Source organism: Electrophorus electricus, chromosome 3, assembly GCF_041902795.1.
Source record: "Electrophorus electricus isolate QZ-2024a chromosome 3, ASM4190279v1, whole genome shotgun sequence".
Taxonomy (NCBI): Eukaryota; Metazoa; Chordata; class Actinopteri; order Gymnotiformes; family Gymnotidae; genus Electrophorus; species Electrophorus electricus.
The window spans coordinates 40,387,163-40,411,990 of NC_137499.1; the positions used below are offsets into that span (position 1 = coordinate 40,387,163).

At 49.1% G+C, this 24,828-nt stretch overlaps 1 protein-coding gene across 3 annotated transcripts in view; it reads left to right on the forward strand.

Annotated features, from left to right (window-relative positions):
* Positions 1 to 1,929: 1,929 nt before the first annotated feature.
* asic2 (acid-sensing (proton-gated) ion channel 2) overlaps positions 1,930 to 24,828 on the forward strand; it is a 264,656-nt gene continuing 241,757 nt past the window's right edge. For 2 of the 3 annotated variants that reach the window (XM_035529174.2, XM_081711602.1), the window contains exons 1-2: positions 2,548 to 2,846; positions 4,768 to 5,382. In XM_035529174.2, coding sequence (XP_035385067.1) covers positions 4,780 to 5,382 — 603 coding nt within the window. In that variant the 5' untranslated portion in view covers positions 2,548 to 2,846; positions 4,768 to 4,779. The other variant, XM_081711603.1, reaches the window with a different exon arrangement.

Consider the following 24,828-nt stretch of genomic DNA (forward strand, 5'->3'; position numbering starts at 1 on the left):
CCATACTCTAGCCCCATACCCTACCCCGTAATCTACCCTCATACCCTAACCCCCATACTCTAGCCCCATACCCTACCCTGTTATCTACCCTCATACCTTACCCCATAATCTACCCTCATACCCTAACCCCCATAATCTACCCTCATACCCTAACCCCCATACTCTAGCCCCATACCCTACCCCGTTATCTACCCTCATACCCTACCCCATAATCTACCCTCATACCCTAACCCCCATACTCTAGCCCCGTACCCTACCCCGTTATCTACCCTCATACCCTACCCCATTATCTACCCTCATACCTTACCCCATAATCTACCCTCATACCCTACCCCGTAATCTACCCTCATACCCTAACCCCCATACTCTAGCCCCATACCCTACCCCGTTATCTACCCTCATACCCTACCCCATTATCTACCCTCATACCTTACCCCATAATCTACCCTCATACCCTACCCCGTAATCTACCCTCATACCCTACCCCATAATCTACCCTCATACCCTACCCCGTTATCTACCCTCATACCCTAACCCCCATACTCTAGCCCCATACCCTACCCCGTAATCTACCCTCATACCCTAACCCCCATACTCTAGCCCCATACCCTACCCCGTAATCTACCCTCATACCCTAACCCCCATACTCTAGCCCCATACCCTACCCCGTAATCTACCCTCATACCCTAACCCCCATACTCTAGCCCCATACCCTACCCCGTAATCTACCCTCATACCCTAACCTCCATACTCTAGCCCCATACCCTACCCCGTTATCTACCCTCATACCCTACCCCGTAATATACCCTCATACCCTAACCCCCATACTCTAGCCCCGTACCCTACCCCGTTATCTACCCTCATACCCTACCCCATTATCTACCCTCATACCTTACCCCATAATCTACCCTCATACCCTACCCCGTTATCTACCCTCATACCCTACCCCATAATCTACCCTCATACCCTAACCCCCATACTCTAGCCCCATACCCTACCCTGTAATCTACCCTCATACCCTAACCCCCATACTCTAGCCCCATACCCTACCCTGTTATCTACCCTCATACCTTACCCCATAATCTACCCTCATACCCTAACCCCCATAATCTACCCTCATACCCTAACCCCCATACTCTAGCCCCATACCCTACCCCGTTATCTACCCTCATACCCTACCCCATAATCTACCCTCATACCCTAACCCCCATACTCTAGCCCCGTACCCTACCCCGTTATCTACCCTCATACCCTACCCCATTATCTACCCTCATACCTTACCCCATAATCTACCCTCATACCCTACCCCGTAATCTACCCTCATACCCTAACCCCCATACTCTAGCCCCATACCCTACCCCGTTATCTACCCTCATACCCTACCCCATTATCTACCCTCATACCTTACCCCATAATCTACCCTCATACCCTACCCCGTAATCTACCCTCATACCCTACCCCATAATCTACCCTCATACCCTAACCCCCATAATCTACCCTCATACCCTACCCCGTTATCTACCCTCATACCCTACCCCATAATCTACCCTCATACCCTACCCCGTAATCTACCCTCATACCCTACCCCGTTATCTACCCTCATACCCTACCCCATAATCTACCCTCATACCCTACCCCATAATCTACCCTCATACCCTAACCCCCATACTCTAGCCCCATACCCTACCCCATTATCTACCCTCATACCCTACCCCATAATCTACCCTCATACCCTACCCCGTAATCTACCCTCATACCCCAACCCCCATAATCTACCCTCATACCCTACCCCGTTATCTACCCTCATACCCTACCCCGTAATCTACCCTCATACCCTAACCCCCATAATCTACCCTTATACCCTAACCCCCATACTCTAGCCCTATACCCTACACTCTGCCCTATACCTAAACTACCCTACTGCCTGTTTCTTTTTCTCTCTCCCTCTCTCTCCCTCTCTCATTTCTCTCGAATGTTTTTTCCTCTCTTTTATCTTCTTTATATCTTTAGATGCGTTTGTACCTCTTACTGTTTGTAACACAGAAGTAAAACACACACACATACGTGATACATACTGGTTGGCACATGACTTGGGATTTCTGATTGATGGTTGTCAACCACACACTGTTAACAACACACTACCAAACACACAGTCAACCACACCCTCTTAACCACACACTGTTAACCACACACTGTTAACAACACATTACCAAACACAGTCAACCACACCCTCTTAACCACACACTGTTAACCGCACACATTCTCCCCATCTCTTGCTCCCTCACGTTTGCTCTCTCTCTCTCTCTCTCTCTCTCTCTCTCCTCCTCTGCTCTCCTTTGCGACTCTCTTCTTTTCCTCCTCTCTGAACATTCTCAGCTGTACGTGTTTTGTCTCCTCACACCGGCGTGTGGATCGGGAGGTGTGGAGTTCTCGCACGTGCGGACCAGCCTGCGGAGAAGGAGGGAGAGAGAGAGAGAGAGAAGGAGAGAAGGCAACACAGAGGCAGACTGGAGTAAACGGCTCGCAGAGTGTGAGAGAAGGCGAGGGTGAACAGCGCTGTGTGTGTGTGTGTGTGTGTGTGTGTGTGTGTGTGTGTGCACAGCTCTCGTCTGTACCGGCTCTCAGTCGGCTGCTGTCGGCGTGAACGTGGCGTCAGGACGAGGAGGACGGCGAGCGATTTCGTCTGTCTGGACGAGAACGGGGAGGCATTGTGATTCGGAGCGCTCCCGACATCATCGCGCACACACTGAGGATCAGCGTTGCTTCTCTCGCTCTCCTACACACCCACACACCCGTGCCAGACACGCACGCACGCCTGGATGTGGTGTCGTTAGGCTGCACGTGAGGTGCTTAGAGTTGTCATTGGCTGACCAGAGTGTGTGTGTGTGTGTGTGTGTGTGTGTGTGTGTGTGGTTTTGTGGCAGGACTAAGTTTGAGGTGTGAGCAAGTTTATACAGTCATATTTCCTCTCTCCTTTACCTTCTGGTGTAAGGCAAGACCGTCCTCGGGCTTTTAACGTTTGGTAAAGGTCAGAATGAGAGAGAGAGTACGAGTATGATAGAGTGTGAGTATAAGCATAATTTATATATATATATATATCTAGGGAGAGAGAGAGAGAGTACGAGTATGATGGGGGGAGAGAGGGGGTGGTGGTGTGCGTCGTCGCGGCTGGGAGGACAGGTTCCTGGGAGGACAGGTTCCTAGGAGGACAGGTTCCTGGGAGGACAGGTTCCTGGGAGGACAGGTTCCTAGGAGGACAGGTTCCTGGGAGGACAGGTTCCTGGGAGGACAGGTTCCTGGAGCAGTGTGTGTTTCTCTTCCTACTCATCTCTCTGTTCTCCCTGCTCCTCTGGAGCAAAATCTCTCTGGCTCATTCCCTACTGACTGTTCTCGTGTCTGTGTGTATTTCTAGGTCTCCTGGTGTTTATTTATAGGGAGAGTGGGGCTTTTACTTCATATGCTCTCTTTAAACTACCTCTTCCTCTCTGTCTCTGTAAACTTCCTGTCTCTGTGAACATCCTCTCTGTCTCTGTAAACTTCCTGTCTCTGTGAACATCCTCTCTGTCTCTGTGAACCTCCTCTCTGTCTCTGTGAACATCCTCTCTGTCTCTGTGTGAACATCCTCTCTGTCTCTGTGTGAACTTCCTCTCTGTCTCTGTGAACATCCTCTCTGTCTCTGTGCGAACTTCCTCTCTGTCTCTGTGCGAACTTCCTCTCTGTCTCTGTGCGAACTTCCTCTCTGTCTCTGTGTGAACTTCCTCTCTGTCTCTGTGTGAACTTCCTCTCTGTCTCTGTGAACTTCCCCTCTGTTGCTGTGTGAACTTCCTCTCTGTCTCTGTGTGAACATCCTCTCTGTCTCTGTGTGAACATCCTCTCTGTCTCTGTGTGAACATCCTCTCTGTCTCTGTGTGAACTTCCTCTCTGTCTCTGTGTGAACTTCCTCTCTGTCTCTGTGAACATCCTCTCTGTCTCTGTGTGAACATCCTCTCTGTCTCTGTGAACTTCCTCTCTGTCTCTGTGTGAACTTCCTCTCTGTCTCTGTGTGAACATCCTCTCTGTCTCTGTGTGAACTTCCTCTCTGTCTCTGTGTGAACATCCTCTCTGTCTCTGTGTGAACATCCTCTCTGTCTCTGTGAACATCCTCTCTGTCTCTGTGTGAACATCCTCTCTGTCTCTGTGTGAACTTCCTCTCTGTCTCTGTGAACTTCCCCTCTGTTGCTGTGTGAACTTCCTCTCTGTCTCTGTGTGAACATCCTCTCTGTCTCTGTGTGAACATCCTCTCTGTTGCTGTGTAGTCTCATCAGCTGTGTGTTCTGTGTGTGTAAAGGCATGTACAGAAACCCTCAGGGCTGTTTAGGGTTTTGGCTGTCTAAGTCCTTCTCCTTCTGTTTCTGTCCATCTGTCTCTCTCCCTGTTTTTGTCTGTCTGTCTCTCACACGTCTTCACATCTTGGCTGTGTTACCGCAGTTATCGTGTCTCTGCTTCTCTCTGCTCCACCACCGTCACATGTAACGGAACGTTTTCCGAGCGCACGTCAGCGTCCGGCATGGCTGTCATTCCGTCACATGTCCACGTGTTTCAGGGGGCTTTTGGGATGTGTGCGTGTGTGTGTGGCGCATGACTGCTGCTTGTGCTGATCGGCACTGACAGCGATGGAGGTGTGTGTGTGTGTGTGTGTGGCACGATGTAGAGAGAGTGTTGGGTGTAGGATGGGTTATGGTGTGTGTGTGTGTGAGTACTGACAGGTGTGTGTTCTCCTCTCTGCAGGTGTGTGTGCTGATGATGGACCTGAAGGATGGCACAGACAGTGGGCTCAGTGGTGAGACGGACAGCGTGGGCACAGGTGTTCTGGTGGTGCCGTCGTCCTGGCATTCCTTCGCCCAGGGCAGCAGCCTGCACGGCCTGCGTCTGGTGTTCCCGCGCCCCTCGTCCCGCCGCTCGCCGGCCCGCCGCCTGCTATGGGGTGCCGCCCTGCTGGTCTGCCTGGCGCTGCTGGGCTTCGAGAGCGCCGAGCGCCTTGGCCACTTCCTGTCCTACCCGCACGTCACCAGCGTGGACGCCGTGGCCTCGGCCAGCCTCGTCTTTCCCGCTGTCACCGTGTGCAACCTCAACACCTACCGCTTCACGCGCCTGACCCGCAACGACCTGTACCACGCTGGCGAGCTGCTGGCCCTGCTTGACGTGCACATGCAGGTTCCGGAGCCGCACCTGGCCGAACCGGCCGTGCTGGCCTCACTGGCAGAGCGCACCAACTTCAGCGACTTCCGGCCACGCCCCTTCAGCATGCGGGAGTTTGCCGAGCGTGTCGGACACGACCTGCAGGACATGATGCTCTACTGTCGTTATCAGGGCCAGGAGTGCAGCTCCCGCGACTTCAGGACGGTGAGTCGACCTGCCGGGCCGCACCGGGTCCCGCAGGTGCACTGACGCGTTTGACTCGCTGTGGACTGGAACCAGTATGTGCAGCCCTTGCTCACTGGGAGAAACACACCATAGCAACGGGGGAGATTTTTCCCGAGGGCTTTGATGATGTTGGATTCATATGTTGCCAGTGTTGGGGAGGGCAAAACCAGATGGCCTGGGCTTGATGAGGTGTTGTTGCCGTGGCGATGCGGTCGGAATGTTCTGATGATGTGGAACTCTGGAGTCTTTGAGTTGGCTGTGTTTCCAGAATCCCTGTCCCATAACCTCAGGAACACTTTATTTTCAGGTTTTGGAAAACTGTAAGCAAAGAAATGTAAGAAAAACATGCGGGGTGAGACGTAGCTGTACGTCCTGCAGGGTGAGTGCGGGGTGAGACGTAGCTGTACGTCCTGCAGGGTGAGACGTAGCTGTACGTCCTGCAGGGTGAGTGCGGGGTGAGACGTAGCTGTACGTCCTGCAGGGTGAGTGCGGGGTGAGATGTAGCTGTACGTCCTGCAGGGTGAGTGCGGGGTGAGACGTAGTTGTACGTCCTGCAGGGTGAGTGCGGGGTGAGACGTAGCTGTACGTCCTGCAGGGTGAGTGCGGGGTGAGACGTAGCTGTACGTCCTGCAGGGTGAGTGCGGGGTGAGACGTAGCTGTACGTCCTGCAGGGTGAGACGTAGCTGTACGTCCTGCAGGGTGAGACGTAGCTGTACGTCCTGCAGGGTGAGACGTAGCTGTACGTCCTGCAGGGTGAGTGCGGGGTGAGACGTAGCTGCACGTCCTGCAGGGTGAGTGCGGGGTGAGACGTAGCTGCACGTCCTGCAGGGTGAGTGCGGGGTGAGACGTAGCTGCACGTCCTGCAGGGTGAGATGTAGCTGTACGTCCTGCAGGGTGAGTGCGGGGTGAGACGTAGCTGTACGTCCTGCAGGGTGAGTGTGGGGTGAGACGTAGCTGTACGTCCCGCGAGATGAGATGTAATGGGACGTCCTACAGTTCACACCTGCCGACTACCTTCAGTCGGCCATCATTCCCCCATCAGTCTTCTGTTTAATAGCCAATCAGCTGCCAGTGGGTGTGGCTTTGCAACATTGTTGTGTTAAAGGTTTCTAATGCAGAAATAAATCTGCAGCATTAAATCTGGCAGCCAGATTTAAGATTTGATTTAAGATTGGAAGGTCCCACAGTGGGAGAGGCAGAATACAGACAGACCTGTGTGTGTGTCCTCTTCTGGGACTCTTAGCTGTGTGTGTGTGTGCCCTCTCCTGAGACTCTCAGCTGTGTGTGTGTGTGTCCTCTCCTGAGACTCTCAGCTGTGTGTGTGTGTGTCCTCTCCTGAGATGCTCAGCTGTGTGTGTCCTCTCCTGGGACACTCAGCTGTGTGTGTGTGTGTCTCCTGAGCTCCATGTGACACAGACCAGCACCTCCAAATCAGGAAACAGGATCTGGGTTCTTTTATCTGCTGCAGGTTTCAGCGAGGTGTTCTCAGTGAAGAAACCCATGCTTATCTAGGCAGTTATTACCGCTCCTGAAATCCTTAAAACCGGCCTGCGGAACCAATGTGGCTCAAAGCACGTTTGGGCTTGAAGTAGCTTCAATATTGGACGTGTAAACATTTAACCTGGAATGAGCCTTCTGCATTGATTTCATATGTGTCAGCGCTTACTAGTGAATTAGTGTAGACACTCTGGAAATGTCAGTCATAACGTCAGACAGTGTGTTAGACAGTGACATAGACTGACATCAGACGTGTGCACTTTGATTGTGTCAGGCACAGTTCATCCAGAGTCCCTGGAGACGAGGGGGGATGCGAAATGGTTGTGTGTTGTGGTCCACATTGAAGATCAACACTTTTAAGATAAGTGTGTGTGTGTGTGTGTGTGTGAGTGAGTGAGTGAGTGCCTGCATGGTGTGTGTGTATGTGTGTGCGTGCATGCTCTACCCCCCGACCAGATATCAGAAGCCTGGCTGTTTGCGCTCTGCTGCAAACCCTGTGTGTGTCTAATGTCAGTGTCTCTCCTTCTGTGTCTGATGTCGGTGTGTCTCTATACACGTCTCCCTGTCCGCATCTGGTGCATCTCTATGGGTGACATTCTGGTATGTCTGCTGCCGACGTACTGTGTCCAGACTGCTGTGGCCTGTGCTGCAGTGTAGCTGACCTGAGAACAGACGCCCTGTGCTAAGAGAACAGATCGCTGTGGCCTGTGCTGCAGTGTAGCTGACCTGAGAACAGACGCCCTGTGCTAAGAGAACAGATCGCTGTGGCCTGTGCTGCAGTGTAGCTGACCTGAGAACAGACGCCCTGTGCTAAGAGAACAGATCGCTGTGGCCTGTGCTGCAGTGTGGCTGATCTGAGAACAGGTGGTAAGAACAGCTGTTTTCTCACACAGTCTGCAGTCACTGAAGTCCTTCAGGGGACATTTGCAGAAGGTCTCTATTACCAAATGCCTTTTGGGGCGATGCAGCACTACCAACTGTGTACATCACAATTACACACGAGAACTACACGTATTTCCTGCTAATGTGTTGTCACTGAAACGAAGAGTGAGACGTTAACGACTAGGTCAGCGTGTGGATGCTTTGAACTGGTCTGTATGCAGCAGGTCATGCTGGTCTTGGTGCTAAGCGTACACGCGGGCAGGAAAGGCGGCGCGGATTTGTTCAACGTGACTCCGTGAACATCGGGTGATCCCGGCGGTCTCGAGCTGTTGAAGCCGGAGGGTGTAAACGCGGTGAATTATCACGCTCCGTTTGTGTTATCCCCGAACAGCTGATTCATTCTCTCTCTCTCAGATTGGTCCCCCCCCTTTTTTTTTTTTTCCTTCGCTCCAACTTCGCCGGAGCCCCGGCGTGAACCCGCGCGGGCTGCGCGACCGACAATCAGTGCGGCGTTTTGATCCGTGCGTTGTCGCGCGGGCTATGAGTGTAGTTTTGCTCGTCGCCGGTCCACCCCGCGTGCCTGCCTGCAGTAGCCGCAGAAAATAACTGTTTACTCTGTTAAACACAGTCAGGCTCCCAAGCGTGCCACCTTCGCCGTGTTTCACTAACGCTGTAGGACGCGAGCGCATTTATTGCGGCGGTGAATTTGGCGCACAGAAATAAAAGCGCCCGCGGCAAGGCCGGTGGAGCGGCACTCAAAATCCAGTTTATTTTTTCGTAGCGAAAAGCAATTCTGTTTTGACTATCAAATGTGAATCACACAGTTGGCGTGTCATTCCGCATGGAAAATTATATAATTTACGTAATCACATCCCAATAATGTAAAATATAAATGTTGTTCTCATCACAGTGACAGGAACAATAATCTTGCTTCGACAGACACATTTTAGCGTTGCGACTGGATGACACCCTCACGTGGACACCTGAACGCACCTGCAGACGGTGTATTCCGCCACCACACCACCTTCTGTAACTTCCACTCTGCGCAGGTCAAGGAAATGGCAAACATTTCACTCATGTCCAAAAAATAGAGTCCTGATTCTATTATACTATACTATAGATTGAACTTTTTCTTTCTTACACAACTCTGTTTTGATTCCACTTGACGTAAACGTGTAATATGTAACTGACCAGTAAGCGAGAAGAGAGAAATGTCTGTGAACCTGCTATGAAGTCCCCATGGAGGCTCCGAGGACTGCCGTGTGACAGGATGTGAGCTCCAGGGGAATTATGGGATTAGTGATCACAGCCTTCATGGCCTTGTGCTGTTTTCTAGCACTTCTTCCTTTTCCCCGTGTTGTTTACATCTTTGTGGTTTACATCTTAGGCATGGTAGGCCACTCCACCGACTAAGCTCTGCGACGAACTCTTTACAGTCGACTTGTGTTTCTGGGGAGTGTTTCCAAGGTGAGGCCAGAAAAGCAGGGCAGAGATAGATAGATCAATAGATAGCAGATAGATAGATAGATAGATAGATAGATAGATAGATAGATAGATAGATAGATAGATAGATAGATAGATAGATAGATAGATAGATAGATAGATAGATAGATAGATAGATAGATAGATAGATAGATAGATAGATAGATAGATAGATAGATAGATAGATAGATAGATAGATAGATAGATAGATAGATAGATAGATCCCTCCCCCAATGTATTTTTATACATTGTGTGTGTGTATATAATATACAATGTATAAAAATAAGACATGTAATAGAATTAAGATACAAAGATATGGATGTCTTGTGCAAGTGTAAGGTATCCAATCATTCTGATCATTCACTATTTACAATCTAACAGGTAAAGTGAAGGTGAAATACAAACATTCAGTTAGTTGTGCAGTGAATGCAGAAGGAAATGGCAAAAGCATGGATATTAATAATAATGGCTGTGGCGGAACACAGGGAGGAGTGTAGCGTGGCAGGCAACAGACTCAGGAGAGGAGAGACAGGCAGCTAAGCTGCAGCGTGTGGAGCAAAATGGCCCTCTTTGGGACTATTGTCATGATGTGATGTAGAAGATAGAGTGGCTGTATGTGCCCAGAGCTCTCTTTGTGTGTGTGTGTGTGTGTGTGTGTGTGTGTGTGTGTGTGTGTGTGTGTGTATAGGTGCATATGTGTAGGTGAGTGTGTGTGTGTGTAGGTAGATGTGTGTGTGTGTGTGTGTGTGTGTATAGGTGCATATATATGTGTGTGTGTGTGTGTGTGTGTGTGTGTATAGGTGCATATGTGTAGGTGAGTGTGTGTGTGTGTGTGTGTGTGTGTGTGTGTATAGGTGCATATATATGTGTGTGTGTATAGGTGCATATATATGTGTGTGTGTGTATAGGTGCATATATATGTGTGTGTGTGTATAGGTGCATATGAGTAGGTGAGTGTGTGTGTGTGTGTGTGTGTGTAGGTAGATGTGTGTGTGTGTGTGTGTGTGTGTGTATAGGTGCATATATATGTGTGTGTGTGTGTGTGTGTGTGTGTGTATAGGTGCATATGTGTAGGTGAGTGTGTGTGTGTGTGTATAGGTGCATATGTGTAGGTGAGTGTGTGTGTGTGTGTGTGTGTGTGTGTGTGTGTGTGTGTGTATAGGTGCATATATATGTGTGTGTGTGTATAGGTGCATATATATGTGTGTGTGTGTATAGGTGCATATATATGTGTGTGTGTGTATAGGTGCATATGAGTAGGTGAGTGTGTGTGTGTGTGTGTGTGTGTGTAGGTAGATGTGTGTGTGTGTGTGTGTGTGTGTGTGTGTGTGTATAGGTGCATATATATGTGTGTGTGTGTATAGGTGCATATATATGTGTGTGTGTGTATAGGTGCATATATATGTGTGTGTGTGTATAGGTGCATATATATGTGTGTGTGTGTATAGGTGCATATGAGTAGGTGAGTGTGTGTGTGTGTGTGTGTGTGTGTGTAGGTAGATGTGTGTGTGTGTGTGTGTGTGTGTATAGGTGCATATATATATGTGTGTGTGTGTGTGTGTGTGTGTGTGTATAGGTGCATATATATGTGTGTGTGTATAGGTGCATATATATGTGTGTGTGTGTATAGGTGCATATATATGTGTGTGTGTGTATAGGTGCATATGAGTAGGTGAGTGTGTGTGTGTGTGTGTGTGTAGGTAGATGTGTGTGTGTGTGTGTGTGTGTGTGTATAGGTGCATATATATGTGTGTGTGTGTGTGTGTGTGTGTGTGTGTATAGGTGCATATGTGTAGGTGAGTGTGTGTGTGTGTGTATAGGTGCATATGTGTAGGTGAGTGTGTGTGTGTGTGTGTGTGTGTGTGTGTGTGTGTGTGTGTGTGTGTATAGGTGCATATATATGTGTGTGTGTGTATAGGTGCATATATATGTGTGTGTGTGTATAGGTGCATATATATGTGTGTGTGTGTATAGGTGCATATGAGTAGGTGAGTGTGTGTGTGTGTGTGTGTGTGTGTAGGTAGATGTGTGTGTGTGTGTGTGTGTGTGTGTGTGTGTGTGTGTGTGTGTATAGGTGCATATATATGTGTGTGTGTGTATAGGTGCATATATATGTGTGTGTGTGTATAGGTGCATATATATGTGTGTGTGTGTATAGGTGCATATATATGTGTGTGTGTGTATAGGTGCATATGAGTAGGTGAGTGTGTGTGTGTGTGTGTGTGTGTGTGTAGGTAGATGTGTGTGTGTGTGTGTGTGTGTGTATAGGTGCATATATATATGTGTGTGTGTGTGTGTGTGTGTGTATAGGTGCATATGTGTAGGTGAGTGTGTGTGTGTGTGTGTGTGTGTGTGTGTGTGTGTGTGTGTGTGTGTGTGTGTGTGTGTATAGGTGCATATATGTGTGTGTGTGTATAGGTGCATATATATGTGTGTGTGTGTATAGGTGCATATATATGTGTGTGTGTGTATAGGTGCATATATATGTGTGTGTGTGTATAGGTGCATATGAGTAGGTGAGTGTGTGTGTGTGTAGGTAGATGTGTGTGTGTGTGTGTGTGTGTGTGTGTGTGTAAGCGAGTGTACTTGAGACCTGGCCGAACCCTCGTCATCACAGTGATGGTATATATTAGCTGGTGTCTAACCATGCTGAGATCAAAGCGATGGGCTAGCCTCACGCTCCCGGTCCTCCGTGCACCGCTACACGGCGCTACACACCGCTACACACCGCTACACGGCGCTACACACCGCTACACAATAGTTTAAAGGACATTTCCTACGCAGAGCCTTGTTTACAATACTGCTGGCTGATGTGTCGACACACTCGGAGCTTAATATCAGCGCTTAATATCGTTGTAACACATCCCTTCCCTGCATGTGTAATATTCCTGCGTATAGTTACTGTACCCTAACGTTCTGGAACTCTCCAAGGTTTCTGTCAGCTCCGACATGCTCAGAGTTCAGTTTGTCAGATCTTCTGCTGTTCACTTTTACTGTAAGATTTTTTCCTTAAGGTTTTACATTAATTTAATTAATATTATATTTCTCTTACTATTTTACTTTGAATTTTCTTTATTCACTTCAATTCAAATTGTTTTGACTGGTGCTTTTTATAAGACATGCTGTCACAAATCATATTTACAGAAATCAGAACTCATGTGCTTACATGCATTTTATCTTTAACAATGTAACGCTTATTTTAAAATGTGCTTTTATTAAAAGCTTCTTTCCATACAGAGTTGATGTTCATACGTACACTGAGCTGTAACTATACACACTACAGGTGTACTGGAATAATGTAATGATGTATCTATACACACTACAGGTGTACTGTAGTTGTGATTATACACTACAGGTATACTGGAGTATTGTAATAATGTATCTATACACACTACAGGTGTACTGTAGTTGTGACTATACACTACAGGTGTACTGGAGTAATGTAATGATGTATCTATACACACTACAGGTGTAATGGAATAATGTAATGATGTATCTATACACACTACAGGTGTACTGTAGTTGTGATTATACACTACAGGTGTACTGGAGTATTGTAATGATGTATCTATACACACTACAGGTGTACTGTAGTTGTGACTATACACTACAGGTGTACTGGAGTAATGTAATGATGTATCTATACACACTACAGGTGTACTGGAATAATGTAATGATGTATCTATACACACTACAGGTGTACTGTAGTTGTGACTATACACTACAGGTATACTGGAGTAATGTAATGATGTATCTATACACACTACAGGTGTACTGGAGTAATGTAATGATGTATCTATACACCACTACAGGTGTACTGGAGTAATGTAATGATGTATCTATACACCACTACAGGTGTACTGGAGTAATGTAATGATGTATCTATACACACTACAGGTGTACTGGAGTAATGTAATGCTGTATCTATACACACTACAGGTGTACTGGAGTAATGTAATGCTGTATCTATACACACTACAGGTGTACTGGTGTAATGTAATGCTGTATCTATACACACTACAGGTGTACTGTAGGCTACCTGTACAGGTGTACTGTAGGCTACCAGCCCTCTCCACTCAGGTCTTTGTTGTTCTCTGCACAACTGTTGCATGTCTACATTTGCCTCTTTCATACATTACCTCATAAATAACCTCTAGATGAACTATCTGTAGCTGTACCAGTTCTAGATGAACTATCTGTAGCTGTACCAGTACTAGATGTACTAGCGGTAATGTACTAAGTTTAGATGTACTAGATGCACTAGCTCTAGATGTTCTAGCTCTAGATGTACTAGCTGTAGATGTACTAGCTCTAGATGTACTTGCTCTAGATGCACCAGCTGTAGATGTACTAGCTCTAGATGTACTAGCTCTAGATGTACTTGCTCTAGATGCACCAGCTCTAGATGTACTAGCTCTAGATGCTCTAGCTCTAGATTTAGACTAAATGCAATTCTTAAACCAGAAGGAATAATAAACATTGTCAGATTTATGGAATTTGAGAGAATGTCAGTAGAAACTTTACTGAATAGTGATATTATGAAGAGAAATTATATTAGTCATTTGAAAATACTGCATGTGTTGTGAAATCTGTAAACTGTGTTTTGTAATGTTGCTTGTACTCTAGGCAGTGTGTGTAAGTCAGGCTCTTGTTTCCAGGTTCAGTGCCTCCTCAGCCGTCTCTTTCTCACACACACACACACACACACACACACACACACACACACACACACATTCACTCCTGTCCGACATGTACCTTTCGCAGGCTACACACTCTGAATATCAGAAATCAATACACACTTCACCCAGCATCCCTTCTCTTGTGGAGACCTCTCACACACGTCTGTTTGAACGGACTGGTCTAATTCTCTGATGGATCCTTCCATGAGTCTTCACTGTCTACAGTACCAGGCGTCTCCCAGAAATATCTTCACAGATCCGATTTTCCTCTTGCCTTCCGATCTGGGCATCCCGGCGCCTATAGCAGCTGTCTTCTCTCTTCCACATCTCCTTGCCCGTGTGTGACATCATCTGCCAGCGCCGTCTGGGGGTGGATGTGCTCCCTTTAGAGACTCTCTGGCATGCTGCCTGCTCTTAGGGCCTCGTCACTCTGGCCCTGGTACGCCAGATGCTGCCTGCAAATGGATCTCGGTGAAAGGGATGATGTGTGTTGATAGTGGGGGAGGAGAGGAGAGGAGGAGAGGAGGAGAGGGGAGAGGAGGGGAGGAGAGGAGAGATGGAAGAGAAGAGAGGAGAGATGAAGGAGAGGGGAGGAGAGGAGAGATGGAGGAGAGATGGAAGAGAAGAGAGGGGAGGGGAGGGGAGGAGAGGAGAGATGGAAGAGAGGAGAGGGGAGGGGAGGAGAGATGAGGAGAGATGGAAGAGAAGAGAGGAGAGATGGAAGAGAGGAGAGGGGAGGGGAGGGGAGGAGAGATGGGGGAGAGATGGAAGAGAAGAGAGGAGAGATGGAAGAGAGGAGAGGGGAGGGGAGGAGAGGAGAGATGGAGGAGAGATGGAAGAGAAGAGAGGAGAGATGGAGGAGAGGGGAGGGGAGGAGAGGAGAGATGGAGGAGAGATGGAGGAGAGGGGAGGGGAGGAGAGGAGAGGGGAGGAGAGGAGAGGGAGGAGAGGGCAGGGGAGGAGAGGAGAGGAGAGATGGAGGAGAGATGGAAGAGATGAGAGGGGAGGGGAGGAGAGGAGAGAGGGAGGAGAGGGGAGAGGAGGAGAGGGGAGGAGAGGAGAGATGGAGGAGAGGAGAGGAGAGATGGAGGAGAAGAGCAAAGGGGATGGGAAGAAAGGAGAGAGGGAGGGGAGGAGAGGAGAGGGGAGGAGAGGAGAGAGGGAGGGGAGGAGAGGGGAGGAGGCTAAGGTAAAGGCGGAAGGGCAGAGGGGTGGCGAGCTCAGGAGGTATAGTGGACCATGATTACAGCTGTGTGTGCGTGTGCCCACATGCATGTTTCTCGCGCTCACGATTTGTTCTCTAAACATCTCTAGCTCGCGCTGAAGTACGTGGCCCTTGCTGCTAGTGCGCCCGTGGCGTGTTTTACCACAGACGTAGCGGCGTTTCTGTAGCGCTGCTGATTTATGGTCCTTTTAAAGGCCTAATGGGAGCTGCAGACTAGCCCACTTCACCACGGGGACAAGGGCGCCGCACGCGGGCTTATTTTTAGTTAAGTGGGAAATGTGACTGGAGTAGTGTTTGGGTAGCACGAGAGCTACCTACCACAGCAGGTCTGAGCGAGGACACGTGGGTAATGTGACTGGAGTAGTGTTTGGGTAGCGCGAGAGCTACCTACCACAGCAGGTCTGAGCGAGGACACGTGGGAAATGTGACTGGAGTAGTGTTTGGGGAGCGCGAGAGCTACCTACCACAGCAGGTCTGAGCGAGGACACGTGGGTAATGTGACTGGAGTAGTGTTTGGGGAGCGCGAGAGCTACCTACCACAGCAGGTCTGAGCGAGGACACGTGGGAAATGTGACTGGAGTAGTGTTTGGGGAGCGCGAGAGCTACCTACCACAGCAGGTCTGAGCGAGGACACGTGGGAAATGTGACTGGAGTAGTGTTTGGGGAGCGCGAGAGCTACCTACCACAGCAGGTCTGAGCGAGGACACGTGGGTAATGTGACTGGAGTAGTGTTTGGGTAGCGCGAGAGCTACCTACCACAGCAGGTCTGAGCGAGGACACGTGGGTAATGTGACTGGAGTAGTGTTTGGGTAGCGCGAGAGCTACCTACCACAGCAGGTCTGAGCGAGGACACGTGGGAAATGTGACTGGAGTAGTGTTTGGGTAGTGCGAGAGCTACCTACCACAGCAGGTCTGAGCGAGGACAAGTGGGAAATGTGACTGGAGTAGTGTTTGGGTAGCACGAGAGCTACCTACCACAGCAGGTCTGAGCGAGGACACGTGGGTAATGTGACTGGAGTAGTGTTTGGGGAGCGCGAGAGCTACCTACCACAGCAGGTCTGAGCGAGGACACGTGGGTAATGTGACTGGAGTAGTGTTTGGGTAGCGCGAGAGCTACCTACCACAGCAGGTCTGAGCGAGGACACGTGGGAAATGTGACTGGAGTAGTGTTTGGGTAGTGCGAGAGCTACCTACCACAGCAGGTCTGAGCGAGGACAAGTGGGAAATGTGACTGGAGTAGTGTTTGGGTAGCACGAGAGCTACCTACCACAGCAGGTCTGAGCGAGGACACGTGGGTAATGTGACTGGAGTAGTGTTTGGGGAGCGCGAGAGCTACCTACCACAGCAGGTCTGAGCGAGGACACGTGGGTAATGTGACTGGAGTAGTGTTTGGGTAGTGCGAGAGCTACCTACCACAGCAGGTCTGAGCGAGGACACGTGGGTAATGTGACTGGAGTAGTGTTTGGGGAGCGCGAGAGCTACCTACCACAGCAGGTCTGAGCGAGGACACGTGGGTAATGTGACTGGAGTAGTGTTTGGGTAGTGCGAGAGCTACCTACCACAGCAGGTCTGAGCGAGGACACGTGGGTAATGTGACTGGAGTAGTGTTTGGGTAGCGCGAGAGCTACCTACCACAGCAGGTCTGAGCGAGGACACGTGGGAAATGTGACTGGAGTAGTGTTTGGGGAGCGCGAGAGCTACCTACCACAGCAGGTCTGAGCGAGGACACGTGGGTAATGTGACTGGAGTAGTGTTTGGGGAGCGCGAGAGCTACCTACCACAGCAGGTCTGAGCGAGGACACGTGGGTAATGTGACTGGAGTAGTGTTTGGGTAGCGCGAGAGCTACCTACCACAGCAGGTCTGAGCGAGGACACGTGGGAAATGTGACTGGAGTAGTGTTTGGGGAGCGCGAGAGCTACCTACCACAGCAGGTCTGAGCGAGGACACGTGGGTAATGTGACTGGAGTAGTGTTTGGGTAGCGCGAGAGCTACCTACCACAGCAGGTCTGAGCGAGGACACGTGGGTAATGTGACTGGAGTAGTGTTTGGGTAGCGCGAGAGCTACCTACCACAGCAGGTCTGAGCGAGGACACGTGGGAAATGTGACTGGAGTAGTGTTTGGGTAGTGCGAGAGCTACCTACCACAGCAGGTCTGAGCGAGGACAAGTGGGAAATGTGACTGGAGTAGTGTTTGGGTAGCACGAGAGCTACCTACCACAGCAGGTCTGAGCGAGGACACGTGGGTAATGTGACTGGAGTAGTGTTTGGGGAGCGCGAGAGCTACCTACCACAGCAGGTCTGAGCGAGGACACGTGGGTAATGTGACTGGAGTAGTGTTTGGGTAGCGCGAGAGCTACCTACCACAGCAGGTCTGAGCGTGGACACGTGGGAAATGTGACTGGAGTAGTGTTTGGGTAGTGCGAGAGCTACCTACCACAGCAGGTCTGAGCGAGGACAAGTGGGAAATGTGACTGGAGTAGTGTTTGGGTAGCACGAGAGCTACCTACCACAGCAGGTCTGAGCGAGGACACGTGGGTAATGTGACTGGAGTAGTGTTTGGGGAGCGCGAGAGCTACCTACCACAGCAGGTCTGAGCGAGGACACGTGGGTAATGTGACTGGAGTAGTGTTTGGGTAGTGCGAGAGCTACCTACCACAGCAGGTCTGAGCGAGGACACGTGGGTAATGTGACTGGAGTAGTGTTTGGGGAGCGCGAGAGCTACCTACCACAGCAGGTCTGAGCGAGGACACGTGGGTAATGTGACTGGAGTAGTGTTTGGGTAGTGCGAGAGCTACCTACCACAGCAGGTCTGAGCGAGGACAAGTGGGAAATGTGACTGGAGTAGTGTTTGGGTAGCGCGAGAGCTACCTACCACAGCAGGTCTGAGCGAGGACACGTGGGTAATGTGACTGGAGTAGTGTTTGGGTAGCGCGAGAGCTACCTACCACAGCAGGTCTGAGAGAGGACACGTGGGTAATGTGACTGGAGTAGTGTTTGGGTAGCGCGAGAGCTACCTACCACAGCAGGTCTGAGAGAGGACACGTGGGTAATGTGACTGGAGTAGTGTTTGGGTAGCGCGAGAGCTACCTACCACAGCAGGAGCTTTAGTGGGGCTGCTACCCGAGGGGTCAAGGTCCGTTAAACATGCACGGGTGAGTCTCGATGCGTGCACGCACACACACACACACACGCACGCACGCACACACACACACACACACACACACACACACACATACAAAGGAACAAACAAACAAACATCAACAACAAAAACAACACGCACAAATAAACATAAAATCTTTACTGAAACATGTTCCAGATAACCAGCAACAGAAGTGCGCCGGTACCGACACGAGGAACCAACGTATGGTTGTAAACGTAGCAGCCACCCCGAGACGCTGCGCACAGCTCCTCCGACAGATGCTGTACAACACCGTTCCCGCGCAGATGCCCCGAGCGTGTTACCGAAGAGCGTCGGAGCTGGCAGAATGAGCATCACCGTTCCATGGGGCCCTCGTGCGAATCATATGTACTCAATTGGCGCGCTCAAAGAATCCCTCCTACCGATTCCGCGCACATGGTCGAAACCTGTGAACGATTCGCACAGAACGCCCTGCCAGAGCGTGCACAGGCGGTACCATCGCACTGTGATGGTTATGAGGTGACATTTATATGGGCTTTGTGTCGTCATCATCTTCCCGACTGGCGCGCTGTAGGCAGGGCCTGACCCTCCTCAGATCCGTGTTGGGGTTGTTGCTAGTTTCTCACGGTTCTGTTCGCGGTTTTCACGCTCCATCCTTTTCATTTACACGCACGCGCCTGCTTTAATCCTGTAAATTAGGCTTTGCTTTGTGCTTTACAAGCGTGCGGGTCCCGGAGTCTCAGTGTGTGTGTCGGGGGGGTTTTATAGATATTTTTGTGAGGTCAAAACAGGAAAATATGAAAGTTTTGCTACCGTGTTCACATGGGGAAAAGAGTACAGGAAGTGCTGTTTTATAAGGGAGTTTTAGTTTATAAAACAACACTAACAAGAACTAAAATAACAAGATTTTTGTGAGGCATTTAGATACAGTGACACAATGCACTTAAATATGAAACAATTAAAAAGCCTCAAACAGAGGCTAGTACACGAGTGGGTAAGTGCGTGTTTTGGAACTTCTATCACTGTTCATGCGAATATTGGGAATCAGTTTTATGGGGTTATCCTTATCTCAGCACGCTGTCTTGATACAGAGAGCAGGGGTAGGATTAAGACTACAACATAACACGCGTACACTGGAACCTCAGCCGCTGTTACTGGGAGGAGTCTTTACTGGGAGAAAGTCCTACGCTCGTTTAGATGTCAGGAGAGTTTCTCATCTCTGCTATGTGGTGTCATACTGAGGTTTGACCCAGTGTTTGTGTGTTTGGTCCAGTGGTTTTTGTATGTGTATGTGGATAATTTGTGTAAATGTGTTAGACCCTGTGTTTGTGTGTGTTTGTGAGTGTGTTTGTGTGTGTGTGTGTGTGTGTGTATGTTTGTATGTGTGTGTTTGTGAGTGTGTGTGTGTGTTTGTGAGTGTGTGTGTGTGTGTGTGTGTGTGTGTGTGTGACCCAGTGATAACACTTCTCACTCCATATTCTCATTCCCTTCTCTGATATGCAGTGTGTGTCAGTGTGTGTGTATGTATTTTACTGCAAAGATGTGGGTTTATCAGATGATCTGCACTTTTCTTACACATATTTGACAGCATATGGTCTCTTTTTCTGTTGTTTTCTTATGATTGTGTCTCTCTCTCTCTCTCTCTCTCTCTCTCTCTCTCTCTCTCTCTCTCTCTCAGACTCTCTCTCTCTCTCAGACTGTCTCTCTCTCTCTCTCAGACTCTCTCTCTCTCTCTTTCTCTCTCTCTCTCTCAGACTCTCTCTCTCTCTCTCTCAGACTGTCTCTCTCTCTCTCTCTCTCTCTCTCTCAGACTGTCTCTCTCTCTCTCAGACTGTCTCTCTCTCTCTCAGACTGTCTCTCTCTCTCTCTCTCTCAGACTGTCTCTCTCTCTCTCTCTCTCTCAGACTGTCTCTCTCTCTCTCTCTCTCTCAGACTGTCTCTCTCTCTCTCAGACTGTCTCTCTCTCTCTCAGACTGTCTCTCTCTCTCTCTCTCAGACTGTCTCTCTCTCTCTCTCTCTCTCAGACTGTCTCTCTCTCTCTCTCTCTCTCTCTCTCAGACTGTCTCTCTCTCTCTCTCTCTCTCTCTCTCAGACTGTCTCTCTCTCTCTCTCTCTCTCTCTCTCTCAGACTGTCTCTCTCTCTCTCTCTCAGACTGTCTCTCTCTCAGACTCTCTCTCTCTCTCAGACTCTCTCTCTCTCTCTCAGACTCTCTCTCTCTCTCTCTCTCTCTCTCTCTCAGACTGTCTCTCTCTCTCTCTCTCTCTCTCTCTCAGACTGTCTCTCTCTCTCTCTCTCTCTCTCTCTCTCTGCTTTTCTCTGTCTTTGTGCCATTCTTGTTTTCTCTCTGGCAGAGAGTTCTGTATTTCAGAGAAGATCGTTATGAGAGCCCCTGAATTGAAGGCGGAACAGAAAGTGTCACCTCTGTGCACGAATCGATACAGCCGCTGAGACTGGAGGAGCGTGCCTCCACGGCCTCCTTTGAAGCGATGCCGCAGTGCACCGTGGGTGGATGTGAAGGTGCCGCTCCCTGATCAAGAGCAGCTTTGTGCTGTTTACCTCACACTAGACGTGCAGCAGCGACACAGAGAGAAATCCTGCTTCAGCTGTGGGAGTGGGAAGGAGGTGGTGTGGATATTTCAGTGAGCCGGCTTAACGGGGAGATGAGGAGAGTGAGAGAGTGAGGGAAGATTAATAGAGAGTGTGACGTTTGGGGGGGAGAAGAAGAAGTGTGTCCAGTGGCAGGTCTCCTGTGGTGACTTTTCAAATGTAATGATCTCAGCATCCAGCGGCTCCTCTCCAGACAGAGAGGCTACACACTCACTCACTCACACACACTTACTCTCTGAAATAAATGATCAGAGGTGCAGTGAAAATCAAGTTTAAAGATCACAACTGAGCCCCTGCTGACGATATTAGGAAAAGCAGAGAAACATGGGAGCTGTTCAAGGGGAGTGATATCTGCACCCCGGGGGTGGGGGGCACACCTGACCTCAGTAGTGAGGACTATTCCATACAGAGTCGCGGTGCTTGCAGCCTGCAACTGACCTGATGGAAAATGATAATGTCAATGACTTCTGACAAGTTCAGGTTCAATTTCACAGCTCGACTCTGAATCTGAAGTGAATCTGAAGTGAGATGGCCTCTCCCAGTTCAGTTCCAGGAGGTTTCAGCCTCCTAAACTGCTGTGGGCTGTTCTTGATGGGTGCTGAGTGAAGGTTTTATCTGTTTGTGGGAACACGTCCTGTCTTGTATCCTAATTCAAAGGCCTGATCTGTTCCCCAGGGACGTGACTGCACAAGACTGCACCTGGACTAACCACAGCTCCTGTCAGCTTGTGCTGACAGACGTAGTCGGTTCCTCTCTGTCGTTCCTTATTCAGGAAGCATTAAGACCTTCTGAAAGTTCATCTGAATTTAGCTACTTTTCGCCCACCGTGACAGCATATTAATGCTGCCGCCACCACAACCAGAATTCAAAATCCAGAAAGCAATGCTTGGTGTGAACAGAACACCTCTGCATAACTTTAATAGTTCCGTAGGGTGTGTACGGCTCAACTAACATGCAGGTTTCACTTCAACTGGGCTAAAGCTACAGCAACATAATTTTGCCTTTATCCAAAAACTGATACTGGATGGATGGATGGATGGATGGAACGATTGATCACTTTATTAATCCCAGGGGGAAAGGTTGTGAGAGCTTAGGATGTGATTCTTGAGGTTGTGATTGTCGAGGTTATGATTGTTGATGGCTGGAAACAGGAAATGGAGATGTGAGTTACGGAGCAAAGGTTATTCACAAAGCAAGCTGCTCCCAGAAGCACCTGTTGGTTCTCACACAGTGTACTAAGATAGCAGGCTGGCTGTTATGACAGTTAGCTAGGACACTGAGGTTAGCTAGGTATAATATAATGTTCTGGTATAATAGAGGTGGTGTTCTGGTATAATAGAGGTGGTGTTCTGGTATAATAGAGGTGGTGTTCTGGTGTTGTAGAGGTGGTGTTCTGGTATAATAGAAGTGGTGTTCTGGTATAATAGAGGTGGTGTTCTGGTGTTGTAGAGGTGGTGTTCTGGTATAATAGAGGTGGTATTCTGGTATAATAGAGGTGGTGTTCTGGTATAATAGAGGTGGTGTTCTGGTGTTGTAGAGGTGGTGTTCTGGTATAATAGAGGTGGTGTTCTGGTGTTTTAGAGGTGGTGTTCTGGTATAATAGAGGTGGTGTTCTGGTATAATAGAGGTGGTGTTCTGGTGATGTTGAGGTGGTGTTCTGGTGTTGTGGTGGTATTCTGGTGATGTCGAGGTGGTGTTCTGGTATAATAGAGGTGGTGTTCTGGTGTAGTAGTGGTAGTGTTGTGATATAATAGAGGTGGTGTTCTGGTATAATAGAAGTGGTGTTCTGGTATAATAGAGGTGGTGTTCTGGTGTTGTAGTGGTAGTGTTGTGATATAATAGAGGTGGTGTTCTGGTATAATAGAGGTGGTGTTCTGGTGTAGTAGTGGTAGTGTTGTGATATAATAGAGGTGGTGTTCTGGTATAATAGAAGTGGTGTTCTGGTATAATAGAGGTGGTGTTCTGGTATAATAGAGGTGGTGTTCTGGTGTTGTAGAGGTGGTGTTCTGGTATAATAGAGCTGGTGTTCTGGTGATGTCGAGGTGGTGTTCTGGTGTTGTAGAGGTGGTGTTCTGGTATAATAGAGGTGGTGTTCTGGTGTTTTAGAGGTGGTGTTCTGGTATAATAGAGGTGGTGTTCTGGTGATGTCGAGGTGGTGTTCTGGTGTTGTGGTGGTGTTCTTGTATAATAGAGGTGGTGTTCTGGTGTTGTGGTGGTGTTCTGGTATAATAGAGGTGGTGTTCTGGTGTTGTAGAGGTGGTGTTCTGGTGTAGTAGTGGTAGTGTTGTGATATAGAGGTGGTGTTCTGGTGTTGTGGCCGTGGTGTTCTGGTATAATAGAGGTGGTGTTCTGGTGTTGTAGAGGTGGTGTTCTGGTATAATAGAGGTGGTGTTCTGGTATAATAGAGGTGGTGTTCTGGTGTAGTAGTGGTAGTGTTGTGATATAATAGAGGTGGTGTTCTGGTATAATAGAGGTGGTGTTCTGGGGTTGTAGAGGTGGTGTTCTGGTATAATAGAGGTGGTGTTCTGGTATAATAGAGGTGGTGTTCTGGTGTTGTGGCCGTGGTGTTCTGGTATAATAGAGGTGGTGTTCTGGTGTTGTAGAGGTGGTGTTCTGGTATAATAGAGGTGGTGTTCTGGTGTTGTAGAGGTGGTGTTCTGGTATAATAGAGGTGGTGTTCTGGGGTTGTAGAGGTGGTGTTCTGGTATAATAGAGGTGGTGTTCTGGTGTAGTAGTGGTAGTGTTGTGATATAATAGAGGTGGTGTTCTGGTGTTGTGGCCGTGGTGTTCTGGTGTTGTAGAGGTGGTGTTCTGGTATAATAGAGGTGGTGTTCTGGTGTTGTAGAGGTGGTGTTCTGGTATAATAGAGGTGGTGTTCTGGTGTTTTAGAGGTGGTGTTCTGGTATAATAGAGGTGGTGTTCTGGTATAATAGAGGTGGTGTTCTGGTGATGTCGAGGTGGTGTTCTGGTGTTGTGGTGGTGTTCTTGTATAATACAGGTGGTGTTCTGGTGTTGTGGTGGTGTTCTGGTGATGTCGAGGTGGTGTTCTGGTATAATAGAGGTGGTGTTCTGGTGTAGTAGTGGTAGTGTTGTGATATAATAGAGGTGGTGTTCTGGTGTTGTGGCCGTGGTGTTCTGGTGTTGTAGAGGTGGTGTTCTGGTATAATAGAGGTGGTGTTCTGGTGATGTTGAGGTGGTGTTCTGGTGTTGTGGTGGTGTTCTTGTATAATAGAGGTGGTGTTCTGGTGTTGTGGTGGTGTTCTGGTGATGTCGAGGTGGTGTTCTGGTATAATAGAGGTGGTGTTCTGGTGTAGTAGTGGTAGTGTTGTGGTATAATAGAGGTGGTGTTCTGGGGTTGTAGAGGTGGTGTTCTGGTGTTGTAGAGGTGGTGTTCTGGTATAATAGAGGTGGTGTTCTGGGGTTGTAGAGGTGGTGTTCTGGTGTTGTAATGGGGGGGGGGTGTCACGTGACCGTGTGTCCTGCCATTTCAGGGGACATTAGCTTGTCTTCACTCATCTGGTATAAGGAGGTTCTCATTCACTCTAATTCACAGAGACATGAGAAGGATGTCTCAGGTCAACACCCTCCGCCACACAGACACAGGCTGACTGAGGAAGGTGGTGGGAGGTGCCAGTCTGGTGTTTATTTGCATCACTGTGTTTATGGGTGTTTATGGATGTTTATGGGTGTTTGAGTGTGTGCGTCTGTGTGTGATGTCTGTGCGATATGCGTGTCATGTCTCCAACACATGGGCGGCGTTTCCCAGCACCACGAGCTGACGTGACCCTGCCTGCTGCAGCCATGCAGACAGGTGGAGCAGATGGACTGGCTGCTTTGAGACGGAATTGCCTCCTGCAGCCGGAAGACTGCAGCACCAAAGACATGTGGTGGTGGTGTTTACTCTCCGCAGTG